This window comes from Myotis myotis, unplaced genomic scaffold, assembly GCF_014108235.1.
Source record: "Myotis myotis isolate mMyoMyo1 unplaced genomic scaffold, mMyoMyo1.p scaffold_m19_p_16, whole genome shotgun sequence".
Taxonomy (NCBI): Eukaryota; Metazoa; Chordata; class Mammalia; order Chiroptera; family Vespertilionidae; genus Myotis; species Myotis myotis.
In genome coordinates this window covers 12507139-12529383 of record NW_023416320.1, presented here as the reverse complement: position 1 = coordinate 12529383, position 22245 = coordinate 12507139, and the positions used below count along the sequence as shown (strand labels likewise).

Sequence of the window (22245 nt, the reverse complement as noted above, 5' to 3'; positions counted from 1 at the left end):
TTTGGCCTGTTGGCTTCCTGCTGAGCCCCCAATGCCTAGACCTGTGTCTCGCTCCCAGCAGACACTCAGCACATATGTGTGGAATAAATGAGTGCCAGTAGGAAGCTATCTCCTCTCTCCTCACTGCTTCTTTCTGACTTTTTTAGGGGACTGTTGTCTTAATTTCTGTGTCCTTTGTTCCTGGAGCTAGTCTGGCATAGTAGGAAAAAACCAGTGGACAGCCACGTACAACTCTAACTTACCATTTGGCTCTCTCATTCACAAGCTGTGTGACTTGGGACAAGTCACTTAACCTCTCTGAGTTTTCATTTCTTTGCTTATAAAATATGGAAAGCCTTTCTGCCTCCCACTCAGGATTGCTGGAAAGGTTCAATAGAATCCTACATGAAGGGCCGTCAAGGATAAGACGCTGTTTTCATTTTGCATGGTGTGTGGCCTGGCTGAATGCTGGAGCTTTACATATATGACTGTCTCATTTAATTCTCACATCACATCAGTGAGATACGAAGTCATACTACTGGATCCATTGTAAAGATGAGAAAACTGAGGTGACCAAGAAGTTCAGTGAATTACCCAAGAGTCTAGGCAACAACGGAGCCAGGCTTTGGACCCAAGCATTTTTATTCAATGGCCTGAGATTCCCCCCATTATGTTCTATTGGCACAAAATAAGTATTCTGATGACTGTGTGGAGTAATGAAAAAGGTTTCACTTGAGGTGCAACTTTTGTCTGCAGACTATTTTTCTCTTGACTGCTAATTAATGTGGCGTTTCCCTGACGTGATTTTTCCCCCCCTCTTCAACTCTAACAGGCAGAAATTCCCGTCTTTCAAAAGAAAAAAAGTATTGTCAGGCATGCCTCCTTCTTTCCTCTCCTCCCTTGAGAAGGCAACTCTATCACATGTCCCCTGAGGTTTTTGTCCTTCAGACTAACTAAGTCCAGATGGTTTTCGCAAGTTCAGACATCATGGGTCGCAAAGCGTTTGTAGTTATCTACTGAGACACGTTCTGGACTAAATCGTAAACACCCACTCCCCAAAGAACTCCCCGCACACTCTTCTCCCTTGTTTCTGCGATGGCCTGTCTGTGCTAATGAACTTGTAAATGTGGTTTAATTACTGTTTACCGAAAAATAGCTGCACACACATCAGTCTCAGTGGGAGACGTAGCCCAGATGTTGAGGCCATTTGTTTCTGGTGCAAAACAGCTAATAAAGGAGAAGAGCTTTTTTTAAACATTGGGAAAGGAACTTGTGTTTGGTTTTGTTTTATATATTTGGGGAAGTAGATCATTTCTTAAGAGAGTGGATTTAAATATTGGAACGGCACTCCCCGCCACCCCCTCCCCGCTCCCCCCCCCCCCGAGGCCAGGCACACGGTGATGTGCACAGAACCACAGTGTCATAAAAAGCATAATAATGGTGATTGGATGGAACACCACACCAAAGAGCTATATTCCGAAGAACTCCCCAAAAGGAAAACTCAGAATTGCTTGTAAATTCCGGCAAATGTTTCAGAGCTCTGTAAACCCATGTATTATGTATTACCTCATGTTTCTGAATTCTTGCCTCGGGCAAATTGCCAACTTAGCAACTAAATGACAGTTTGACAATTCTAATAAAAACCAGCCTCTCTATCTTTGCTTGTATTCCTTCAGGAAAAAGAAGAAGAAGAAAAAAAAGAACATGAGAGGGGAGTGAAAGTGATTGGAAGCTTCAATTTATGAATTCTGTTTGTGCTCCAGTGGAGTTGGAGTTGAGTTTTATGCATAATAAAATTCAACTCTTGCATAATAAGATGCTTGCCTGCTCTGTTCTCCCTGCCCCTCCGAGAAGCCGGCCTGGGAGCCGGAGCGGGGCTAGGTCTGCCTCCAGTGCAGACCTCGGAAAACCAAAGTCACCAGGACAATTACTAAGGGTTGCTTGTCACGTCCTGAACTGTGGCTGTTATGAAAGGAGTCTGAGCAGTGTGAGATGCAAACACTGCCCTCCAGGAATTTATTTTAGAGGGAGCAATAGTCAGGTACACAGACAATTCAATATAAGAGACCCCAAGGTTGGGAGGTGGAGGCAGTGGGTGAAGGTGGTCAAAGGGTGCAAACTTCCAGTTGTAAGTTCTGGGATATAATGCATGGTGACTAGTTAACAATACCGCCTTGTATACTTGAAAGTTGCTAAGAGGGCAGATCTTAAAAGTTTCTATCACAAGAAAAAAATTGTAACTATGTGTGGTGGTTGGCATTAACCAAACCTATTGTGATGATCGTTTCAGAGTATATACATATTATTGGGTTATTATGTTGTACTAGAGGCCCGCTGCATGAAATTCATGCAAGAGTAGGCGTTCCTTCCCCCGGCTGCCAGCACTGGCTTCCCTCTGGCACCTGGGACCCGGGCTTCCCTCTAGCACCCAGGAACCGGGCTTCCCTCCAGCCGCCGGCAGGCACCCAGGACCCAGGCTTCCCTCGCAACCCTGGCTTTGTCCGGAAGGTGGTCCGGAAGGACGTCTGGTCTAATTGGCATGTTACACTTTTATTGTTATATACTAGGGCCCAGTGTACAAATTCGTGCATCTTGAAAGAAACTGTGGGCTACGAGGCTGCAGTGGGTACAGGAATGGGTCTCGGCCCATCCTCCTCGCCCCTGCCTGGCCCCTCCTACCGCGGCCCCCGGTCCCTTGTCTTCCGGCAGCCCCGCTCCTGCTGCTGCCACTCCCACACGCTGACTGCACCAGCCCTGTTCACACCTGCTGACAGTGCAGAGCGAGTAGGGCCAGCACCAGCAGTGGGTGCGAACGGGGCCAGCTCTGTCAGCAGGTGTGAGTGGCAGCTGCTGCCCCAATCGCCCCTCAGGAGCAGGGGGAGGTGGAGAAGCCCTCAGGGCGATCAAGGCCGACAGCTGCTGCTTGCACCCACTGATGGTGCCAAGTGATCGGGAACAGCGCCAGGTGCCGGCAGTGGGTGTGAGCCGTGGTTCTGGCATTGGCAGCAGGTGTGAGCAGGGCCGTCGCTGACAGCAGGTGCGAGAGGTGGCTGCCAGCCCCAATCGTCCCTCAGGAGCAGGGGGAGGTGGAGAAGCTCTGAGGGCCAATCGGGGCCAGCAGTCGCTGCTTGCACCTGCTGACAGTGCTGAGCAATCAGGGCCTGCGTCAGGCACCGGCAGCGGGTCCGAGTGGGGCCAGCACTGGCAGCAGGTGCAGGCGCCGACAGCAGGTGCAAGTGCTCGGTGGGACTGTGGCGCATGGGAGCAAAGAATTTTCAGTAACCACCAGAGGTTCACCCTGATGACAGCTACCGGTGCCCGCCTTGGTCTGGCATCCCCACTCACTTGCTCCACCATCCCACTGCAGCTGATGCCTGCCATGTTCCACGCTCTGCTGCCTGCTGCTGTCACAGCCATATTCTGCGTGCACCCCCTGGTGGTCAGCACATGTCATAGCAACCGGTTGTTCAGTTGTTCCGCTATTTGGTCTATTTGCATATTAGGGTTTTGTATATATAGATACCTGAAACTTACACAATTATGTCTCAATAAACCTGGGGCGGGAGAAGAGATCCCAAGACCAAGTCTTAACTACCAGATAGCTTTTTTTATCTTTTAGTGTGTGTTTTTTTTTAATTTTAATTTTTCCATTATGGTTTACTTTTAATATTATTTTGTATTGGTTTCAGGTATACAAGATAGTGGTTAGAAAACAACCTATACTAATAAAAGGGTAATATGCAAATTGGTCAGGATGCCCTCACAATAACGACCTAACAGCAGGCTGCGTGGGGCAACCAGACTGGCAGGGAGGTAGTGAGGGACGACCAAATGACTGAACAGCAGGCTGCATGGGGCAATGAGGCCGGCTGGGGGGTTAGTGAGGGATGACCAAACAGCAGGCTGTGTGGGGCGACCAGGCTAACAGGGGAGGCAGTGAGGGGCGACCAGGCTGGCGGGGGTGGGGGGGTGGGTGGCTGTTGGGGGTGACCAGGCCAGCAGGGGGGGAAGTTGTGAGTGACCAGGCCGGCAGTGGGGGGGAAGTTGGGGGCGACCAGGCCAGTGGGGGGGGGGGGGGGGAGACAGTTTTCTTTGATTACAAAATCCTCATTATTAACCAGTGCGGATTGGCTGTCAACCTGTTAAAAATGTGGATTGGCTGTCAACCAGTTAAAGATGCGGATTTTGTAATCAAAGATAACACGATAATTTCAAGAGAAACATCAAAAGTGCTTTATTCAAAGTAATGTCCATCGCTAGCTACACATTTCCCCCATCTTTCAGGTAATTTGTGAATACCATCCCAATAGAACTTTTCTTGTTTTGAGGCAGACCATTCAGAGACCCAGTTTTCCACCTCTTTGTACATTTTGAAGTGCTGCACAGAAAATGCATGTGCCATCGATCGGAATTACGTGGTAATCTGAAGGAGCAAGGTCTGGTGAATATGGCTGGTGGGTTAATACCTCTCAGGCAAGATCTTTTAGCATGTCTTTAACTGGTTTTGAAGTGTGTGATGGTGCGTCATCATGAAGCAAAATTACTTTGTCATGTCTTCTGGCCCATTCTGGTGGTTTTAGGATCAAAGCATTCAAATTTATTATTTGTTGTCTGTAGCAATCAGTATTAATCGTTTCACCTGGTTTTAGAAGCTCAGAATATACCACACCTTCCTGATCCCACCAAACACAGAGCATTGTCTTCTTTCCGAAGTGATTTGGCCTTGCAGTTGATGTTGATGGTTGACCTGGATCAACCCATGATTTTGTGCATTTGGGATTCTCAAAATAAGTCCACTTTTCATTACCAGTCACAATTCCATGCATAAAGGACTTTTTTTCATGTTGAAGCAACATTTTTACTGATGACTTTTCGGTTTTCCATTTGTCTTTCATTCAGTTGACGTGGCACCCATTTTCCCTCCTTTTAAATCTTTCCCATTGCTTGTAAATTATCTTAAAGTGTTTGCTGAGCAATGTTTAATCTTTCTGCAAGTTGTTTTTGAGTTTGACATGCATCTTCATCCAATAATGCTTGTAATTGTTGGTCTTCAAACTTTTTCGGTTGACCTGGATGTTCTTTGTCTTTCACATTGAAATCATCACTTTTAAAGCATTGAAACCAGCGTTCACAAGTATCTTGAGATGGAACATGTTCACCATAAGCTTCCCGAAGCATACGATAATTTTCAGCAGCACTTTTCTTCCAGATAAAGTAATGAATTAAAACTTCCCGCAAATGCTCTTTTTTTGGCACAAAATTCGACATTTTTAAGCGTAAAAATATCTATGATGTTAACACCTTCAGTAAATTTGACATATGAAGTTTTTGAAGCTTGTTGTCAATACAACAAAATAGCATACATAACAAATCACATATATATCAATATATGTGTAACTCCATCTATTGAAAAATATCTGCATTATTAACCGGTACACCTAGTACACAACTGGGTGTCCTTTACAGAGGAGGGGACATGTCTTACTTTTCTTTGCATCTACAGTGCCAGAAACATATCTGGTATATTGCGCTCAATAAACATTGAATGGCTACTAGTATGTGAATTGGAAAGACAGTAATTACTGGTATTTTCCCATCTAATAAAAGTTGCCTTTATTCTTCATACCATACTATTTTTAGTTTAAAAATATGTAACTAAAAGGTGTAATATATATATATATATATATATATTCTTGTTTTTTTAAATGTAAATGCATTAAAACATTTGTTAATAGCATAGTTAGATAAGTATGCATTCAAAAAATCTGGAAGGACACCCCCCAAATGCCAGCAGTGGTTACCTCTAAGTATTTAGATGTGAAATGTGATGAATGAAATGAAATGAAAGGAGATGTGACCTTCTCCTTTATGCACTCCCGAGTTGTTTTGCTATCTTACTGGGGAGGTGTGCTGCCGTTAGGCTAAGAAGATATGAAGTAATATGTATTTTAGAAAGGAAAGTTTGGCCTATCCCATGAACCACAATCATTAGGCATAAAAAAACAAACAAACAATGAAGCATGATCTTTTACATCTAAACCCTGTGTTGACAGTGACTTGACTTCGTGAACTTAAATAGTTGACTTAGCTTGGTAGCTTTAATGGTATTAGGCAGGTTTCTGTTTTCCTTGCTCATGTCTGTGTTTATACTATTCAGCAGGTATGCAAGCAGCACTTTACTTGTAAATGTTCTAGCAATTACATGATCGCTTTTGCTCTCTCTCTTCCTCTCCTTTAATTCTCCCTTCTCATACTTGGACTCAGTGTTAGAACCTATATTTTTTTAAAGCCATCCATGGCCTCTCCCAAATAGATAAGGCAGAATTAAGTAGCCAGTGTGCCTCTCTCTCTCTCTCTCTCTCTCTCTCTCTCTCTCTCTCTCTCTCTCTCACACACACACACACACACACACACACACACACACACACCCATACACCCATACACCCATTCTCTCTCCTTTCATTATGCATCTCTTGTTTTCCGGTTGGCTCTGTATAAAAGAAATAACCGTGTCTGATCCGTGATATTTTTGCTCCTCATCGTTTGCCTGCTTGTCTTTCTATTGTTTTGTTTGGCTGACTACGGTGTTGGAAAACCTAGACAATGTTATTAGACTAAAATAGAGTTTCTTTCTTTTCCCCAAAGAAACATTCGCAGATGATAAAATGTGCCTCTAAAGAGCAAGTCTAAACTGATGTCTATTCTTTTCCAGCTCCAGCTGAACCCTCGCCGCCAGGATGGGGAAACAGAACAGCAAGCTGCGCCCAGAGGTCATGCAGGACTTGCTGGAGAGCACGGACTTCACGGAGCACGAGATCCAGGAGTGGTACAAAGGCTTCTTGAGAGACTGCCCCAGCGGACATTTGTCGATGGAAGAGTTTAAGAAAATCTACGGGAACTTTTTCCCTTACGGGGATGCTTCCAAATTTGCAGAGCACGTCTTCCGCACCTTCGATGCCAATGGAGATGGGACAATAGACTTCAGAGAATTCATCATAGCCCTGAGTGTGACATCGAGGGGCAAGCTGGAGCAGAAGCTGAAATGGGCCTTCAGCATGTATGACCTGGATGGAAACGGTTACATCAGCAAGGCAGAAATGCTAGAGATTGTGCAGGTATGTAGCCCACTAAAAGGTATTTATTATATATTATATATTATATATTATATATTATATATTATATATTATACATTATACATTATACATTATACATTATACATTATACATTATACATTATATATTATATATTATATATTATATATTATATATTATATATTATATATATATTCATTCAAAGAGAAGAACATGAGCGACAAGTTAGAATTGAAAGGTGCACAGTGGGGCTCAGTGCATATTTGGCTACCCGTGTTTTTGAGAATATTGAACCCGTGTTACTAACCAGGGAGGATGCACATAAAAATGCAGATGGGTTGGCATCTCTTGAAAACTCAGGAGGTCTGGCAATGCTGGGCTCCCATTCTCGCCGGTGTAAGTCACCTGGGGCTTTGCGGTGACTGCCACCCTACAGACAGACTTGCAGTCTGCAGTTGGTCATGCTCATTATGGCACCTCTAGCCCTTCATTGCAATGACCTGCCTTTTGAGGGTATATCTCCTGCAGTGGTCATTTAATGATCAAACTGTGGCCTGGGTTCACATCTTGTCTCTTTCAGTCACTACCTCTGTGACTTTGACCTCGTTCATCTACGTGAGCTTCGTTGGCCTCATCTGTAACATGGAACTGCCAACAGAGCCCACCCATGTTGTGGGGTTATTTTAAGATTACATGTGACTCTCCAGGTTCATTGCTTAGCACAGTACCAGCCATGGGTAAAGCTCACCATCACCATCTTCATTTATATCTTTATTAGACTCTTGAGTAAAAGCAGGGATCTCTAGCCTCGGTTCTGTCTGGTCAGAGATACACACGTAGAATGGGGCCTCCATCATTTCAGCAGGAGGCACTCCATTTTCTTTCCCCAAGTCACTCACCCAGAGTAAACTTCCTGTGCAGAACAGAAGGGACCCTGGTGTTGGCCACATTCTCCTCGTGGGAAGGGTGGGAAAGGAACAAAGAAGCTATGGTCACGGCAAGGTCAATGTGATCAGCAGTGAGTGGGACCCAGAGACAAACCTAAGGCAACCTGGACGCGGAGAGGATCAGAAGAGCCCCAGCCGCAGGCAATCAGAAGGGCCAGGTGGGTGGTGGCACCAGGGCGGGCTGGCGGATGCTCACTGTCTTGGCAGACGCGTGGGCACAATAGGGAAACACCTGGCTGCAGACAGCAGGTCCAAGAGAGTGGGCATTTGGCTTCCTGGAGAGCTCGTCACAGAGGCCAGCACTCGTGCCAGGACATCTGGGTTCAGAGGTAGAGCTGCAGCCCCTGGGATAACGGGGTGGAGGGTGGGGAGGCGGCAGAAAGACTCTGGAAGGAATGGGGGTGGATGTAACAGGAGGAGACAGAAAGGCTCCCGCTGCTGGCGACGAAGAGGGTGGAGGTGTGGCTCTTGCTTTCCAGGAACCAAGGAGACCTGCTCACGGAAACGAAGGGCAGAGCCAGAGGACTGACTTGTTAGTGAGCCTGTGGCCAAGGCCTGGGGTCTGCCCCTGGCCAGTGGGACGGAACCCACACGGCAGGTAGAGTGACAACTGCACACAGTGCAGGGATGTGGGAGCAGGAATCCAGGTGATTGCCCTGTATTAGGAAACTCTACAAGATCCGCCACTGGTTCTTTCTGCTTAGGCCACCAGTGGCTCTTCCTTCATCCTGAGCAGTAACTATCTGAATAAATTGTGTTAAATTGATCCCTCAGAGACAGGGATCTTAAACAAAAATAAAGGATTTCTCCCCTGCCCCAAGGATAAATGTATAAAAAATATAATGTCTACTGTAAAAATATGGGCAGTATAGAAAAATATAAGAGTATTATTGCTAATCATTTTCTAATATATCCTCCTACTCCTATTTCCACACATTTAAAAATATCAATTTCATAATGTACATAAAATTTTGTATCTTGCCATTTTCACTTAACATAATAACACAAACATTTCTCATGTTATAAAAACTTTTCATAAAAATATTTTAAAGGCGCATAAGAATCATATACTATAATATACTTGATTTTCCCTTATTGTTGGATATTTAGGTTGTTTCCAGTTTTCATTACTGCACGTAGTGTTGTAACTTTTAAAAATAAAGTAACGAATAATTCTTGTGCATGAAACATTTTCTATATTTAGGATTATTCCCTTAGAATAAATTCCCAGCAGTGCACTTACTGGGCCGAAGGGAATGAGCATTTATCTCTTCGGCTTGGATACCCTCTGCCAGATTGTTTTTTCCAAATGTTCTCCCAAAGTGAGGGAAGGGTGCCCCGTATGGTTTCACTTTTCCCATTTTTTCTTAATCTTTGCTAATTGAACAAAAATTAAAATGTAAAAGGCGAGTCATTCTAGTAGCTTTATCTTGTCTCTCCTTTTTATCTGGGAGAGCTGTGTCCCCCGGGGTTCCCTGCCTCACTGCAGGGAGCGGGACAAGGACATTCTCCTCCCGGAGAGAATTGCTTTCCTGATTGGGACCTAAGAAAAAGGCGCGGCCACTGTGTCCTCTTCTGTTCAGCATTTGCGCCCATTTCTCCTGGCCGTCCTGGCCAGTGGTTTGGTGGCCAGTACTGATGAAGAGGAAGACCCTCCAGGCCACACGGGCTTTTAGAAAGCAATGCGTTCACACGTCCATTCCGCACCTGGGATGGAGGACCTACTAAGTGGCTGGCACTGGGCATCAGCAGTACCAGGTATAGGGAGGGATATAGGCTCTCCCTGTGCTGTGGAGTCCAGCTGCGAGGGAGAGCGGGAACTCTGCAGAGAATGTGCAGGAGGGGCCAGTAAGCACTTCCTCCCTGTCCAACACGGAATGTAAAAAGTGATCATAAGTCGAAGGAGCGTTCAGCCTGACAAGGCATCTTCTTCTCTGTGAAGTAGCTCAGGGCACTCGCAGGCCCACAGTAAGTCTCCAGGTCACAACTGGGAGGGCACAGATTCCTTAGTAAACACACATATATACATACCCAGAGTCTTTATGAAGCCTGCAAATGGAAAGCTCAAATTTCCTCAATTGTTCCCTGCAGCACTGCACCCCGATGATTAATATTCATGACGGTAGAGAGATAATACTGCAGCATTGTGATGTGACTTCCAAATTGCCAGTAAAATTAAATTAAATTTAGAACCATTTTCCTATTAAGGGCTGTGCTATTCTATTCTGCTACTTTGCAAACTCACTATTCATGTATTCTGACTCATTCTTATGTTAATTCCCAGTTTTCAGTGATTCTGAATTGGCATTTACTCTAGGATATTCCCAAACTTCATACTTTATTCCCAACCCCTCACCCCACCCTCACCCTTTGAAATCCCACACTCCATAAATTTTCTAGTTTTCCTTTCTTGATGTTGCTTCCTATAGTTTAGCATTGGTATCTACAGAACATTTCGTATGTCAGCAAGCTGAAATCTTTTGTACTTCCCAACATTGGTAGGAAGGACTCTAGTGTGGACTCTGTCATACTGAACTACACTGTATTAGTTTCCACTTGCTGCTGTAACAAATTACCATTAACTTAGCCGCTTAAAACAACACAAAGTGATTATCTTACAGTTTCGAGGTCAGAGGTCTGAAATCAATTTCAGTGGCCTAAAACTCAAGGTGTCCACAGGTTGTGTTCCTTCTGGAGGTTTTAGGAGAGAGTCTGTTTTCTTGCTTTTCCTAGTTTCTGGAATATTCCTTGGCTTGTGGCCCTTTTCATCCATCCTTACAGCAAGCAACAGTGGATGGACTGAGTCCTTCTCACACTGCCATTCCTGTGGGTATCTCCTCTGCTTCCCTCTTCCATTCAGTTCTCCTGACAGTCCTGGTCAGTAGTCTGGTGGCTAGTAAGATAATTCAGAATAATCTCTACATGTCAAGATCATTAATTTAATCACATCTGCAAAATCCCTTTTACTATGCAAGTACTGAATATTCATAGGTTCCAGGGATTAGGATGTACACATTTGGGGGGACCATTATTCAGTCTACCACATATGCCAAAACACAGTTATGTTCCTTTTTAAAAAAATAATTTTGTGCTTTATGAACATCTGGATGAATAAGAAAAACCATATGCAGATTTATTTTTAGAGTCTTAGATGGACATTTTTACATTCACGTGTTTGTTTGTGTAAGTGACAAATTTAGGAACACGATTTATTCCCAGTATTTTATTATTTCATTAAAATCACCTCTCAGGAGTCTTTAGCCAGATAACAACTCTGACCTTTTCCCATGTTACAGCAGATCCTCCCTTCCCGGTGGGGTCAGCTCACTGCTGCAAGCAGATGGAGACTCCTTTCTGCCCTACACAGTTCTCTGTCCCCCAGCCCAGCCAGAGGCAGGTCTGAGTACGCACACCCATCACAGTGCAGGCTGTGTCTGAGGAAGGGCCGAGGAGCACATGAGTGGCATTGCCTATTGGACCATGAATGCTTAGATCAGTGGTTCTCAACCTGCTGGCCCTTTAAATACAGTTCCTCATGTTGTGACCCAACCATAACATTATTTTCGTTGCTACTTCATGACTGTAATGTTGCTACTGTTATGAATCGTCATGTAAATATCTGATATGCAGGATGGTCTTAGGCGACCCCTGTGAAAGGGTCGTTCGACCGCCAAAGGGTTCGCGACCCACAGGTTGAGAACCACTGGATTAGATGTTCTCTGTGATCTTGGAGGTGAGGGAACACTGAATTTAGAGACCCATCAATGGGACCACAGCACTTCCGGGGAGAGAATGTAGGAAGGACATGGAGGTCAACTGTTCCCCTTTCTGTTCTCAGAAAGTAACGGAGACTCTTGAAATAATGATAGGATTGCCATTGGTTAGGAATGATCAGTGTATCCAAAATGAAGATGAAGTGGGAACCAAGAGAAGAATTGGCATGTGAGAGTTGACATCTTGGTTAATCTTACCATGCCTCTCTCTTTTTCAATCTCCCTTTTCCTTCACTTTCTTGAGCAAGTTACTTAATCTTCCTGTTCATTGTTTTCATAATTTGTGAACTGAAACTAATTATAGCACCGGACTCACAGGTCATTGTAAGGGATAATTAGTTATTACAAGTAGAGCTCCTAGAACATTGTCATGGATTATTACTCAATAAATGTTGGCTGCTATTATTCTATAGAAGTTCCCAGAGCTTCTACAGGAAGTTCCTTATAAAATAAAAGGAGGTCATTTCTCATTTATAGATCAAGGCAGTAGAGAATTTTCCACTAAGTTTTAAGTTAAATTTACCTAGACATAAAATGTATGTTCACAACGAAAAAGGAGGTAACCCAACTAAATCTCCAATTGGTGAGACTCACAGAAGTTCTTGGGTTCCTGGCCTTCTTCACTTGTTGTCTTTCCTGCTAAATACCAGCCTATCTGGGAAGAAGCTAAAGTTTGTGGCAACTCTGATGTTCACAGGACTCAGATAAAAGATCATCTTTCTGGGAGAGAATGTGGTTGAAGCCAGGAGTTCCCCAAATCTGAACTGTGGACTTGAGCCCACAGGAGCACTTCATGCAGTGGGACTGTTTGGGGAAGGTCTGTCTGTATTTGTTCTCAAGTTCAAATCAGAGACTTTCTGAAGGGACTATATAGTCTGACATCATATAGAGTCTAACCATAGCAGTTCCCAGGGAATTTACTTTAAAGACCATGTTAGAATAATTTTTAATTAGCATATTTGTTATTCAGATGTTGGTTGCTTTAAAAAAATACTTGGTGTTCAAATAACTGTTGTCTCAGAATCAGACTTTCCCTCCTAGTTGTAATTCCGGATTAATTGGCAATTTTGATGAAGACAGAGTGAACATCAGGATACCTTTTCTTTACCTCTTCACACCTTTTGTAGGAAAGAGGTTGGGTGTATACTGGCAGCCCAACACAGATTTCATTTTTGTTTCTTTTAGCTGTAGGGGGGAAATAACTACTCTTCTGACTCACTCATGTGATGAATAAGGCATATAATTACAGCAACCAGATGAGGAGGAAGCGAGGCAATGGTGGTGGCCATGCAAAGGTTTGCCCTCCAGGAGCACCAAACAAACTCACCAATTAACCCCACCTGGTCGCAAGAGCCCCAACTGCGACCATTTCAGACAACCAGCTTGTGAATATTTGTGCCACAGAGAACCAAAGTAAGGACCAGGCAGTTCTGCACATCCTTCTTAGAACCACTTCTGAGTGCCATGTGAATTTTTTCTCCCAATAATCCTTTAAAATTGGCATCATAGATGCTATAATCCTTGGGGACCTGAAACACTGTGCTCTTCTGATTCTGGAGAAAGAAATTGGGGTGGGAAGAGCTTCTAGTCCATTGTGATATGCCCCTGGGAATTCAGCTCCACACTCTCGCCTAATTCTCAGTTATGAATGTGGACCACAGATGTCACTGTGGAATGCAACTTAGATTTCTTTCCTGTAGGAAACGCTTGAAAGCAATCACTTATATTAGTGACTTTCTCTTAGAGCTAACTTTGGTGCTTGCTATTCGTTGTGTTTGGTCTTTCCTTTTCTTATTAGGGGATTGATGTTATCATGACAAGCACACTATAGTAGTTTGTAATTCTTAGCATCGACTATGCCATCTGCAACGTGAGTGTTGTCTACTTCCCAAAGGCACCCCCTCTGGCTGTTCCCTCCTGGTCTCCTCTGTGGACTCCTATTCTGTTTCCTGTGCCCTCTAAACATGGATATTCCCAAGCCGAGTTCCAGCCACAGCACTGTTCTTTCATTCCCTTCAGGAAGTCTCATCTTCTCAGTGCATGTTATGGGCTAGGCATAGTCATAAGTGCTCTCCATGCTGTATTCATTTCCTATGGTGGTTGTGACAAATTACAATAAGCTGGGTGGCTTAGAACAACAGAAATGTATCCTGTCACAGTTGTGGAGGCCAGAAGTCCAAAATCAAGGTGTGGTTTAGGTTGGTCCCTTCTGGAGAAACCTGAGGGATATCTGTCCCATGCCTCTTTCCTAGCTTCTGGTGGTGGCTGGCAATCTTTGGCGATTTTTGGCTTGCAGGTGCATCCTCCCATCTCTGCCTCCATGGCATTCTCTCTGTATGTCGTGTCTAAATTTTCTTCTTTTAAGGACGCCAGTCATCGAATTGATGGGGGCCTGCCCTAATCCAGTATGATCTTATTTTAACCTGATTATATCTTCAAAGACCCATTTCCAAATGAGGTCACATTCACAGGTTGTGGGTAGACAGGGATTTTTGCAGGACACTAGTCACCCAAGTACACATGCATGATCTCATTTCATCCTCACAACAACCTAGGCCCCATTATGGATGAAGAAACAGATTCCACCTAAATCTTCACCTGTACTATGTCTGTTAATGGACATCATAAAATGTTAACCAGTGCTTCAAGGTGCACATTCCAAAAACACTCATTGGCTTCTCCCCATATGTGAAGGCCTATGACACAACTCCAGAATGTCTGTTTAGGACAGGAAAAGGGTTATTTGGAAGAGGCTGTTCGAAGCTGCCTTTGTATAACACTTTACTAGGTGTACCGGTTAATAATGCAAATTTTTTTCAATAGATGGAGTTACACATATGTTGACATATATGCGATTTGATATGTATGCTGTTTTGTTGTACAGTGGGGCCTTGACTTACGAGTTTAATTCGTTCCGAGACTGAGCTCATTAAGGAGCTCATTAACTAAAATTACTCTGTCAACTCAATGCAAAAAATCGGCCAAGAGACAGCTGGTATCTCAAAAAACTCGTTAGTCGGGACACTCGTAAGTCAAGGCCCCACTGTTTTGGCAACAAGCTTCAAACTTCATATGTAAAATTTTCTGAAGGTGTTAACATGATAGATATTTTTACGCTTAAAAATGTCAAATATTAGGAAAGCTAATTATTTAACATATTCTTATAGTTCTAAATAAGAAAAGACTTACACCATTCAGATATGTAGATCTTCACCCGATTTTAAAAGTGTTTCCAAGAAAAACCCTCGTGGCCTCCTTTCCTGGTATGTAATAGCCTTCGAAGCAGGATGCTGACCTTTACCTGTAATCCAAGAACAGCCCTGCACTGCTTAACTTCTCTTGCCCTCAGTTGGTTGGTGTGGGGCCTTGGATGTCCCTCCTGTTAGGAGACCCTGCATCTGAGAAGTCAGTCTGGTTTTCTTCAGAGAGAGGGTTGAGCCTTAACTCCTGGAATCGTGCCTGCCCCCCAACAGAATTTATGGATTAGGGTGTGAGTCCTTCCTTCCCAACATTCCAAGAGGGAAAGGGAAGAAAAATATAGGCCATGAGGAAGCTGGTAAGACCCCTGGCTTCGGGGCCTTCGAGGGACAGAGCCAGAGCTGGGCCCCAGAGCTCTGCATTTACCCAGAGACAAGAATAGGATTCTTCAAGTTTAATTAAAAACAGGATGTCCCTGCTGGGCCTCTCATCGATGTTGCTAAAAATAAAGTAGGGAAGTAGCCTGGCTTCTTCTGGTTTAATCCCATTAAATTTGGGGGTGGGGGTGGAATTGGAGCTAATAAAAGACATGATTTGTTACAGATTGCTGTCTGGAGTTGTGTCTTTTCCCTCCTTGTGCTGTGGAGTCCTGGATTTGGAAGTTCTAATGCAATCAGCTCTGGGTTGTTGATGCCGTGGGAAGGGAGCAAAGGAACAGACAATTCCCTAAATGTGATTTTGCCAGGCTGTCATCTACTTACTCACTCTGGGGACCACTGGGTCTCGTCACCTCAGCTCTTTGCTCACTACTCTAGTACCACCCACGTCATAGACCTGGTTTTATGTAATTCCTAGCTGTGAGTTGATGCACATTAAAAACAAACAAAAACCAGCAACACCTAGTCTGAGGGCTATGAGAGCCATCTGTAAATGTGAGCCTCTTAAAGGAGCCCTCACTTCCTCCTCAACCCCACAGTGTACTCCGACATTAGCTTCTTGCTCCATTCCAGAGCCCCATTTGCAAATATATTCATGGAAGAGCATCCTGACTTTCTTTGTGTTTTTTTGTTTTGTTTTGTATTAACTTGTCCCTATTTCTCTGTCCCAACCCAACTCCTTTTGCCTAATAGCTAAGGACTAAAATTCTTGGAGACCTGCTATTGAGTGTGAGAGCCTCATTCTCTAATACAAATTCATTTGTTTCTTTGGTCTTTCATTCATTTGTTCAATCAAGAGTTCTAGGGAATAATCTCTAGATTATTACCCAGTTGACTTCCCATCAAATCCCACCATGATAATTTTATGAGTCCAACTCTTAGAGGCTTACAGTTACAAGAAATGCTTCAGACGAGTGGGTTTTACTGCCCACCATGGGACCCAGACAGTGTAGGTGAGGACTTTCATAACAATTATTAAGGCATTACTAGAATCACAATATCCGTCTCAATGGTGGTCATAAAAATGAAAGCTTTTGGTCTTCAATATGATGTCTCCCAAGCCTGTGCCAGAGGATTGGTGATATGTAAAATGAGAAAGAGCATATTCGTCTTGTTGATGATTAACTCCTCATCCCCTGTACATAGTAGATACTCAACAAATGTTAAACCTAAATAATCAATTTTAATTCTTTCAACACTATTGCTTGCAAATAAGGAATAGAGGTGGTTTGGGGAAGTAAGTGTAGATAAAAATTTCAAATTTATTGGCAGTTCCATCTTTTGGTTGCTCATTGGGGAAATACAGAGACTTTCACGTGGTCTGTGAGGTCCCAGTGGTCTGTTTCTCCCCGCTCTGGAGCCACATCTCCAGCCACACTCCCCACACACTTGGCCTTCTTTCCATTCCTCTCACCTCAGGTGTCTACACCTGTGTTTCCCTCTTCCTTTACCTCTCTAAGCTCTGTGTCTTCTACCATCTTTTTGCTCAGCCATCATGCCTTGGGGCAGCCTATTCTCCTGACAAGGTTTAATTTCCCCAATATGTCGGCTCATAAAACCACACATCTTCCTTTGTATCACTGCTTTCAAAAATAGTTGTACATTCATTTCTTTATTTTGGTAATGTTGGTCTGCCTTATTTAAAAGTAAAACCATGATGGCAAGGATGGGGTAGATGATAAGGCCTGGTATATAATAATTGATCTCTAAATATTTGATGGATGACCGAGTGAATGGATGAATGACTGAGTATGGGGTGGGAGAGTAAATGAAGAGCATGCATTTTCTTAACCTGGGGTCTGTGGACGGGGGCCTGAATCCACGAGCCCTGAGGTTGCTCATCCATGCTCTTCCCACATCACAGATTGCTCTTTTAAAGAGGTTGTACTTACATGATCTAGTGTGATACTGGCTTCTAGATCCTGTTTGTTGTTGTTTTAAGATTTCTGGGCTTGTGGATTTACAGCACATTTATATTCTGTAAGTTTGCAGTTCTTGTGAGATGTGTGTGTGTGTGTGTGTGTGTGTGTGTGTGTGTGTGTGTGTGTGCTCATCAATTGGTGCCCCTGACTGCCTATAAACTGGGTCAAGAGTTACAGAAAAGCTTCCATGTAGAAGAAATGAAGCTAAAAGCTAAGGAAAGGGTGCTAGACCTCAAGGCATCCCTGGTGTGGAAAGACTTCTGCTCTCCACTTCTGTTACTAAATATTTACCTGGCCTGTGAACGCTCAGTATCTCTTTCTCCCATTTGTAAAAATAGCTCTAGCTCTATAGCCTTTCCTAGTTCCCCCAAGGAGTCAGGTATCCCACGGCTGGGCACGTGGCACTGTAACCCCAGGAGATGGAGGTGTAGACCTGGGCTGAGGGGATGGCAAGCAGGGGTCCAGGAGGAAGGCAGAGGCTGGCTCCCCTGTTGCTCCAGGGCACACTTCAGTGAACGTTTCTTGGGAAAGCTGACTGTGGCCAAGTTTATCCCTATGGCACCCATAATCCCAGACAAGGCCATAGCTGTGAGCTTGATCTTTCTTCCAGAGGGAGTCGCTGTGGAGGCAGCTCTGGAGTTCATCGAGGGCTTTGATGGGTTCAAGACAGACTCAAGAAGCCTGGCCTGGGGGTCCCTAGGGGCAGGAGGGGGGAGAACGGGGGGGGGGGGGGGATCAGCCCCAGGGTCAGCACCCTGGATGAGTCCATTTTTCACTCTTATTTTACCACCAGGGTTAGAATATTTACCCTCCTTTCTCCAGAACATTTTAGGGACGTGGGGCAGGTTGATCCTAAACAAGACTAAAGATAAGTTCAGCCTTTAGTATCAGTTTTGCTCCCACATTTCCCATCTGGATGCTTCCTGCCCTCAGCTGCCTTCCTTTCTCTCCTCCCTCCAGCTGTTCCACTGCCCCCAGAGTTCCAGAACTTTCCAGATTTTTGTGCCCATCCCGGGGCAAAACCTACTTTTTCTAAAACTCCTTTCAGGCACTTAAATTCCCATACTGAGTACCAAGGGAGGGGGAGTCCCCAAGTGGTGGGGGAGATAGCATCAGCACTTCTTACAAAACTCTTCCAGTAGAACCCTCCTTTGCTCAGCAGATTTCAGATGCACCCAGTTTATCCCCAGCCTGAGACTGCATAACTATTAATCCCAAACTTGGATGACAGATTGTTCCCACTGGGGGATGGTTGGGAGCTCGCTGAGAAGGAATGCCAGACGATTGCCATACAAAGGAAGAGCATTGGATGGAGGGGGATGCCTGTGAGGGAGAAGACCGGGCTCGCACTTGCAGACGGTCAAGTGTTTGCCCCCCTGAAGGACCTGACTGGAGGCCACAGCAGACACCAGCCCGTCGCTCTGGCCTGAGGAATGCCATCTGCGGCCTTCTAGAAGCGCGGGCCTCAGAGGGCAGCACCAGCATCACACGGGAGCTTGTTAGCGATGCGGGAGCTCAGACCCCCAGCCCACACTCCTGAATCAGACCCCGCATGGTCACGATTCCCAGGGTACCCATATGTACCCTGACGTGTGACACCCAGGGGCCCGGGGGTCTCCCCGCCAGCTGTCCCTCCTGAAGGCTCTTCAGTGCTGGTGAGAGCTCTGCGGCCTGGCTTCTCCCATCCCATCGGTGACTGTGCCTCTGTTTTCCACAGCAGATCAGCAGGGACAGGGCTAGCTCCCCGTGTGAAGCGAGGACAGTCCCTTCACCTCACCCATGCGTTTGGCAGGTTTAATGATAGGGCTACCGTGGGCCCCTCCAGGCTACGTTTCTGACCTCCCACGCTGTGGTTTCTGCCTCCAGGCGATCTACAAGATGGTTTCCTCCGTAATGAAGATGCCTGAAGATGAGTCAACCCCAGAGAAAAGGACGGAAAAGATCTTCCGCCAGATGGACACCAACAGAGATGGTAGGAGGCCCAGGCCGCTTTGCTTTGCTCAGGGTGGGGGCTGCTGGAGCGGCTGGGGCGTTCAGGCAGGGACATGCCGCTCAAGGACAAGGTATTGGCCACAAGGGCCTGGCTCACGGCCCTTTCTGTGTAAAAGCAGCTCATGCTGCCTACTCCCTGGTGGTGTAGTTCAGAGGAGGATCAGGGTGGGGACAAGCCCAGTCCACAGCAGGCTGGGTCCTTGCAGGACAGCTCATCAGAAAGTGGGGAGGGGCTTGTCATTCTAGCCAGAGCCCCGGAGCTTTCATTTCAGCTGGCCAGGGGTTAGCGGACTCTCCTGCGCATGCTCTGTGTCGGGTTTCCTGGAGCCCAGTGGGTTCTCACAGCCGTCGGGGGAGTGGAGGTGGGAGCGGGGTGAGGTGGACATCAGGTTCCTCCCTGAAGGTGACCCCCACACTTCAGACCCAGCAAGGGGCTGCAAAGCAAACCAAAGCGAAAGGAAGGTTGGAGTTCAAGCTCCAGAGCAGAGGAAGCTGACACTGTTTCAACCACTGTGCGAGTCCGGGTGTAGCTCACATAATGGGGCCAGACACAAGGCTTAGAGGGCACCTGCTCTACAGATTGAAAGTAAATCTAATAATAGGATAATATGCAAATGGTCGGGATGCCTTCACGTAATGACCAATCAGCAGGCCGCATCCCTGCCCCTGCGCCGGCCTGGAGACATGACGCTCACATCCCTGACCTCAGCAACCGGCCCCAGGACGTGAGGCGCGCATTCCTGCCCTCGGCAACGGGCCCGGGATGTGAGGCTCATGTCCCCGCCCCCTGTGCTGGCCCAGGGGTCCAGAGGCATGGAGAGGCCCCTCCACAGCAGGCTCCAGTCTACCTCTTTGGGGCAATCCATCGAGGAGCCCCAGATGGGTGGCCAGGGCCTACCTCTTTGGGGCGATGGATCGTGGGGCTCCTGCACTGTGACAGGGCACAGGCCATGCTGAGGGATCCCCCCTCCCCGAGTGCATGAATTTTGTGCACCAGACCACTAGTAGATAGTTAAATCCCCGCCTTTCTCCTTCATGTGAAAAAAGGTGAATTTGGTTAACCAAGAGCTAGGACCTGGGGAAGGGCTGTGGCTAAGGGGAAGACATATTTAGTTGGGGGAGAGAGAGGGTGAGGGCTCCAATAGATGGCACCCCTCCTGCCTGGAGTTGGAATTAGGTGGCAGATAGAGCAATAATAGAGGCCAGAGGACTGAGCTTCATTGAAGGGTGCAGCTCTGTGGACATGGGGACCAAACCCACAGCAGCAGTGAGCAGGGCAGCCTGGCACTGATCCTTGGAGGACTGAGGGGAGCAAGTCCTCCCTGTGGCAGCTCCTGCCAAGAGGAAGAAGAGGGCAAAGCTAAGGAGAAAGGCCCAGCAGCTCCTCCCAAGGAGCCCGCACCCCCCCTCCCCCGCACTGGAAGCACCGGGAATAGGGGAGAAGCTTTGCCTCCCTCCTGGAAGGGACACTGTAGGAGTGGGCCCCAAGTGGCTGAGTCCTTCTCTCCCAGCCAGCCAAGGTAGGAGGAAAGCACCCTGATTGACGGGAGGGTTCCAGGGGGCACCCCCTGCCTTGCACACACACCCCTTTATTTTCCTTACCTCAGTGGAGGTACAGCTGTCATAGAGGGGCCCTCCCTCAGATATCAGCATCTCCCTCCCCCCCCACCCCCATCTCATGCAGCAAACCCAAGTAACCCAGGTGACCTGAAGGAGCCCAGAGGCTCCTCGTGACATGGTGGGAAGGAACGGCCTTGGTGCTGGGAGAGCCCAGCTCGGTCTCATAGAGGCTGAGGGGACATTCCTTCCACAAATACGAAGTGAGCCTGTCCAGGGCACGTGCAGCTGGAGAAGCCAGGAGGGCAGGGCTCAGGGCAGGGCCACCTGCCAGGGCAGGCACACTGGGGGCTCCCAGGAAGAAGTGTGCCCGCCAGGGGCGGGGCTGGCTCTCCAGTCCTGAACAAGAGCTGCCCCCTGGGCCTCACATCAGGAGGGAGGAGAGTGTGGGCCTCACGGCAGGTGTTGGATGGCAGGGACCAGGGGAGCCATCACTGCCTCCAGGATGCGATGGGATGAGTGTGAGTTCTCCGGCTGCCACCTGCCGCCACTCACCTGTGCTCCATCCTCTTGCTTTCCAGGCAAACTCTCCCTGGAAGAGTTCATCCGAGGGGCCAAGAGCGACCCGTCCATCGTGCGCCTCCTGCAGTGCGACCCCAGCAGCGCCGGCCAGTTCTGAGCCTGCACCCACGAATCCTAGAGCTGCTTGTGTTGTTCCCTTTTGATTTTTCTTTTTAACAATTTTTTATTTTATTTTATTTTTTTGCCAAACAACATTGACGGTGATGCTGTTCCCCCCGCAGTCAGATGCTCCTTCCTCCCAGCCGCCTTCAGCTTCTTTTGTCGTGGACGCTTCGTGGGAATGCCCAGAGCCCCAACGCCTCGTGGAGCGCATGGACCGTGCTGTCGTGCACAGACTTTGTGGTGTTCATTGTTCTGACGATTTTCATCATCATTATTATTATTTTCTCTTGATTCTAATGTCTCTGTTCTAAAACCGAAGACGCGGGGAGGCAAGAGAAGGGACCAATCCGGCACAGTGATGCTACTGCAAGCTTTGAGGGGCTTGTTTGAAAAACAAACTCCCCCCCCACCCCCCCCAACCCCCCACCCCCCCCAACCCCCCACCCCCGGTCTGTTGTCACACATGCCCCAAGGGTGACGGACCAGATGTGGGATTCCCAGCCTGAGAATAAGGAACCTTCTAGGGCCAGGCTGGTAAAGGGGCCTGGGGAATTCCCCTCGCAGGCCTGCCCCACCCCCTTCCCAGCAGGCTGTAGTTTCTAAGCTGTGAACATTTCAAGATAAAGTAATAGTGGAGAGAAAAAGATGGCTCAGCTATTTTTTCA

At 46.6% G+C, this 22245-nt stretch overlaps 1 protein-coding gene across 7 annotated transcripts in view; it reads left to right on the top strand.

Moving 5' to 3' along the window:
• Nucleotides 1-21871, top strand: part of NCALD (neurocalcin delta) — a 291656-nt gene extending 269785 nt beyond the window's left edge. For 6 of the 7 annotated variants that reach the window (XM_036337949.1, XM_036337948.1, XM_036337946.1 and 3 more), the window contains 3 exons: nt 6692-7094; nt 19214-19319; nt 21478-21613. In XM_036337949.1, coding sequence (XP_036193842.1) covers nt 6717-7094; nt 19214-19319; nt 21478-21575 — 582 coding nt within the window. In that variant the 5' untranslated portion in view covers nt 6692-6716 and the 3' untranslated portion in view covers nt 21576-21613. Of the gene's footprint in view, nt 1-6691; nt 7095-19213; nt 19320-21477 lie in introns of all 7 variants that reach the window. The other variant, XM_036337951.1, reaches the window with a different exon arrangement.
• The last annotated feature ends 374 nt before the right edge of the window (nt 21872-22245 follow it).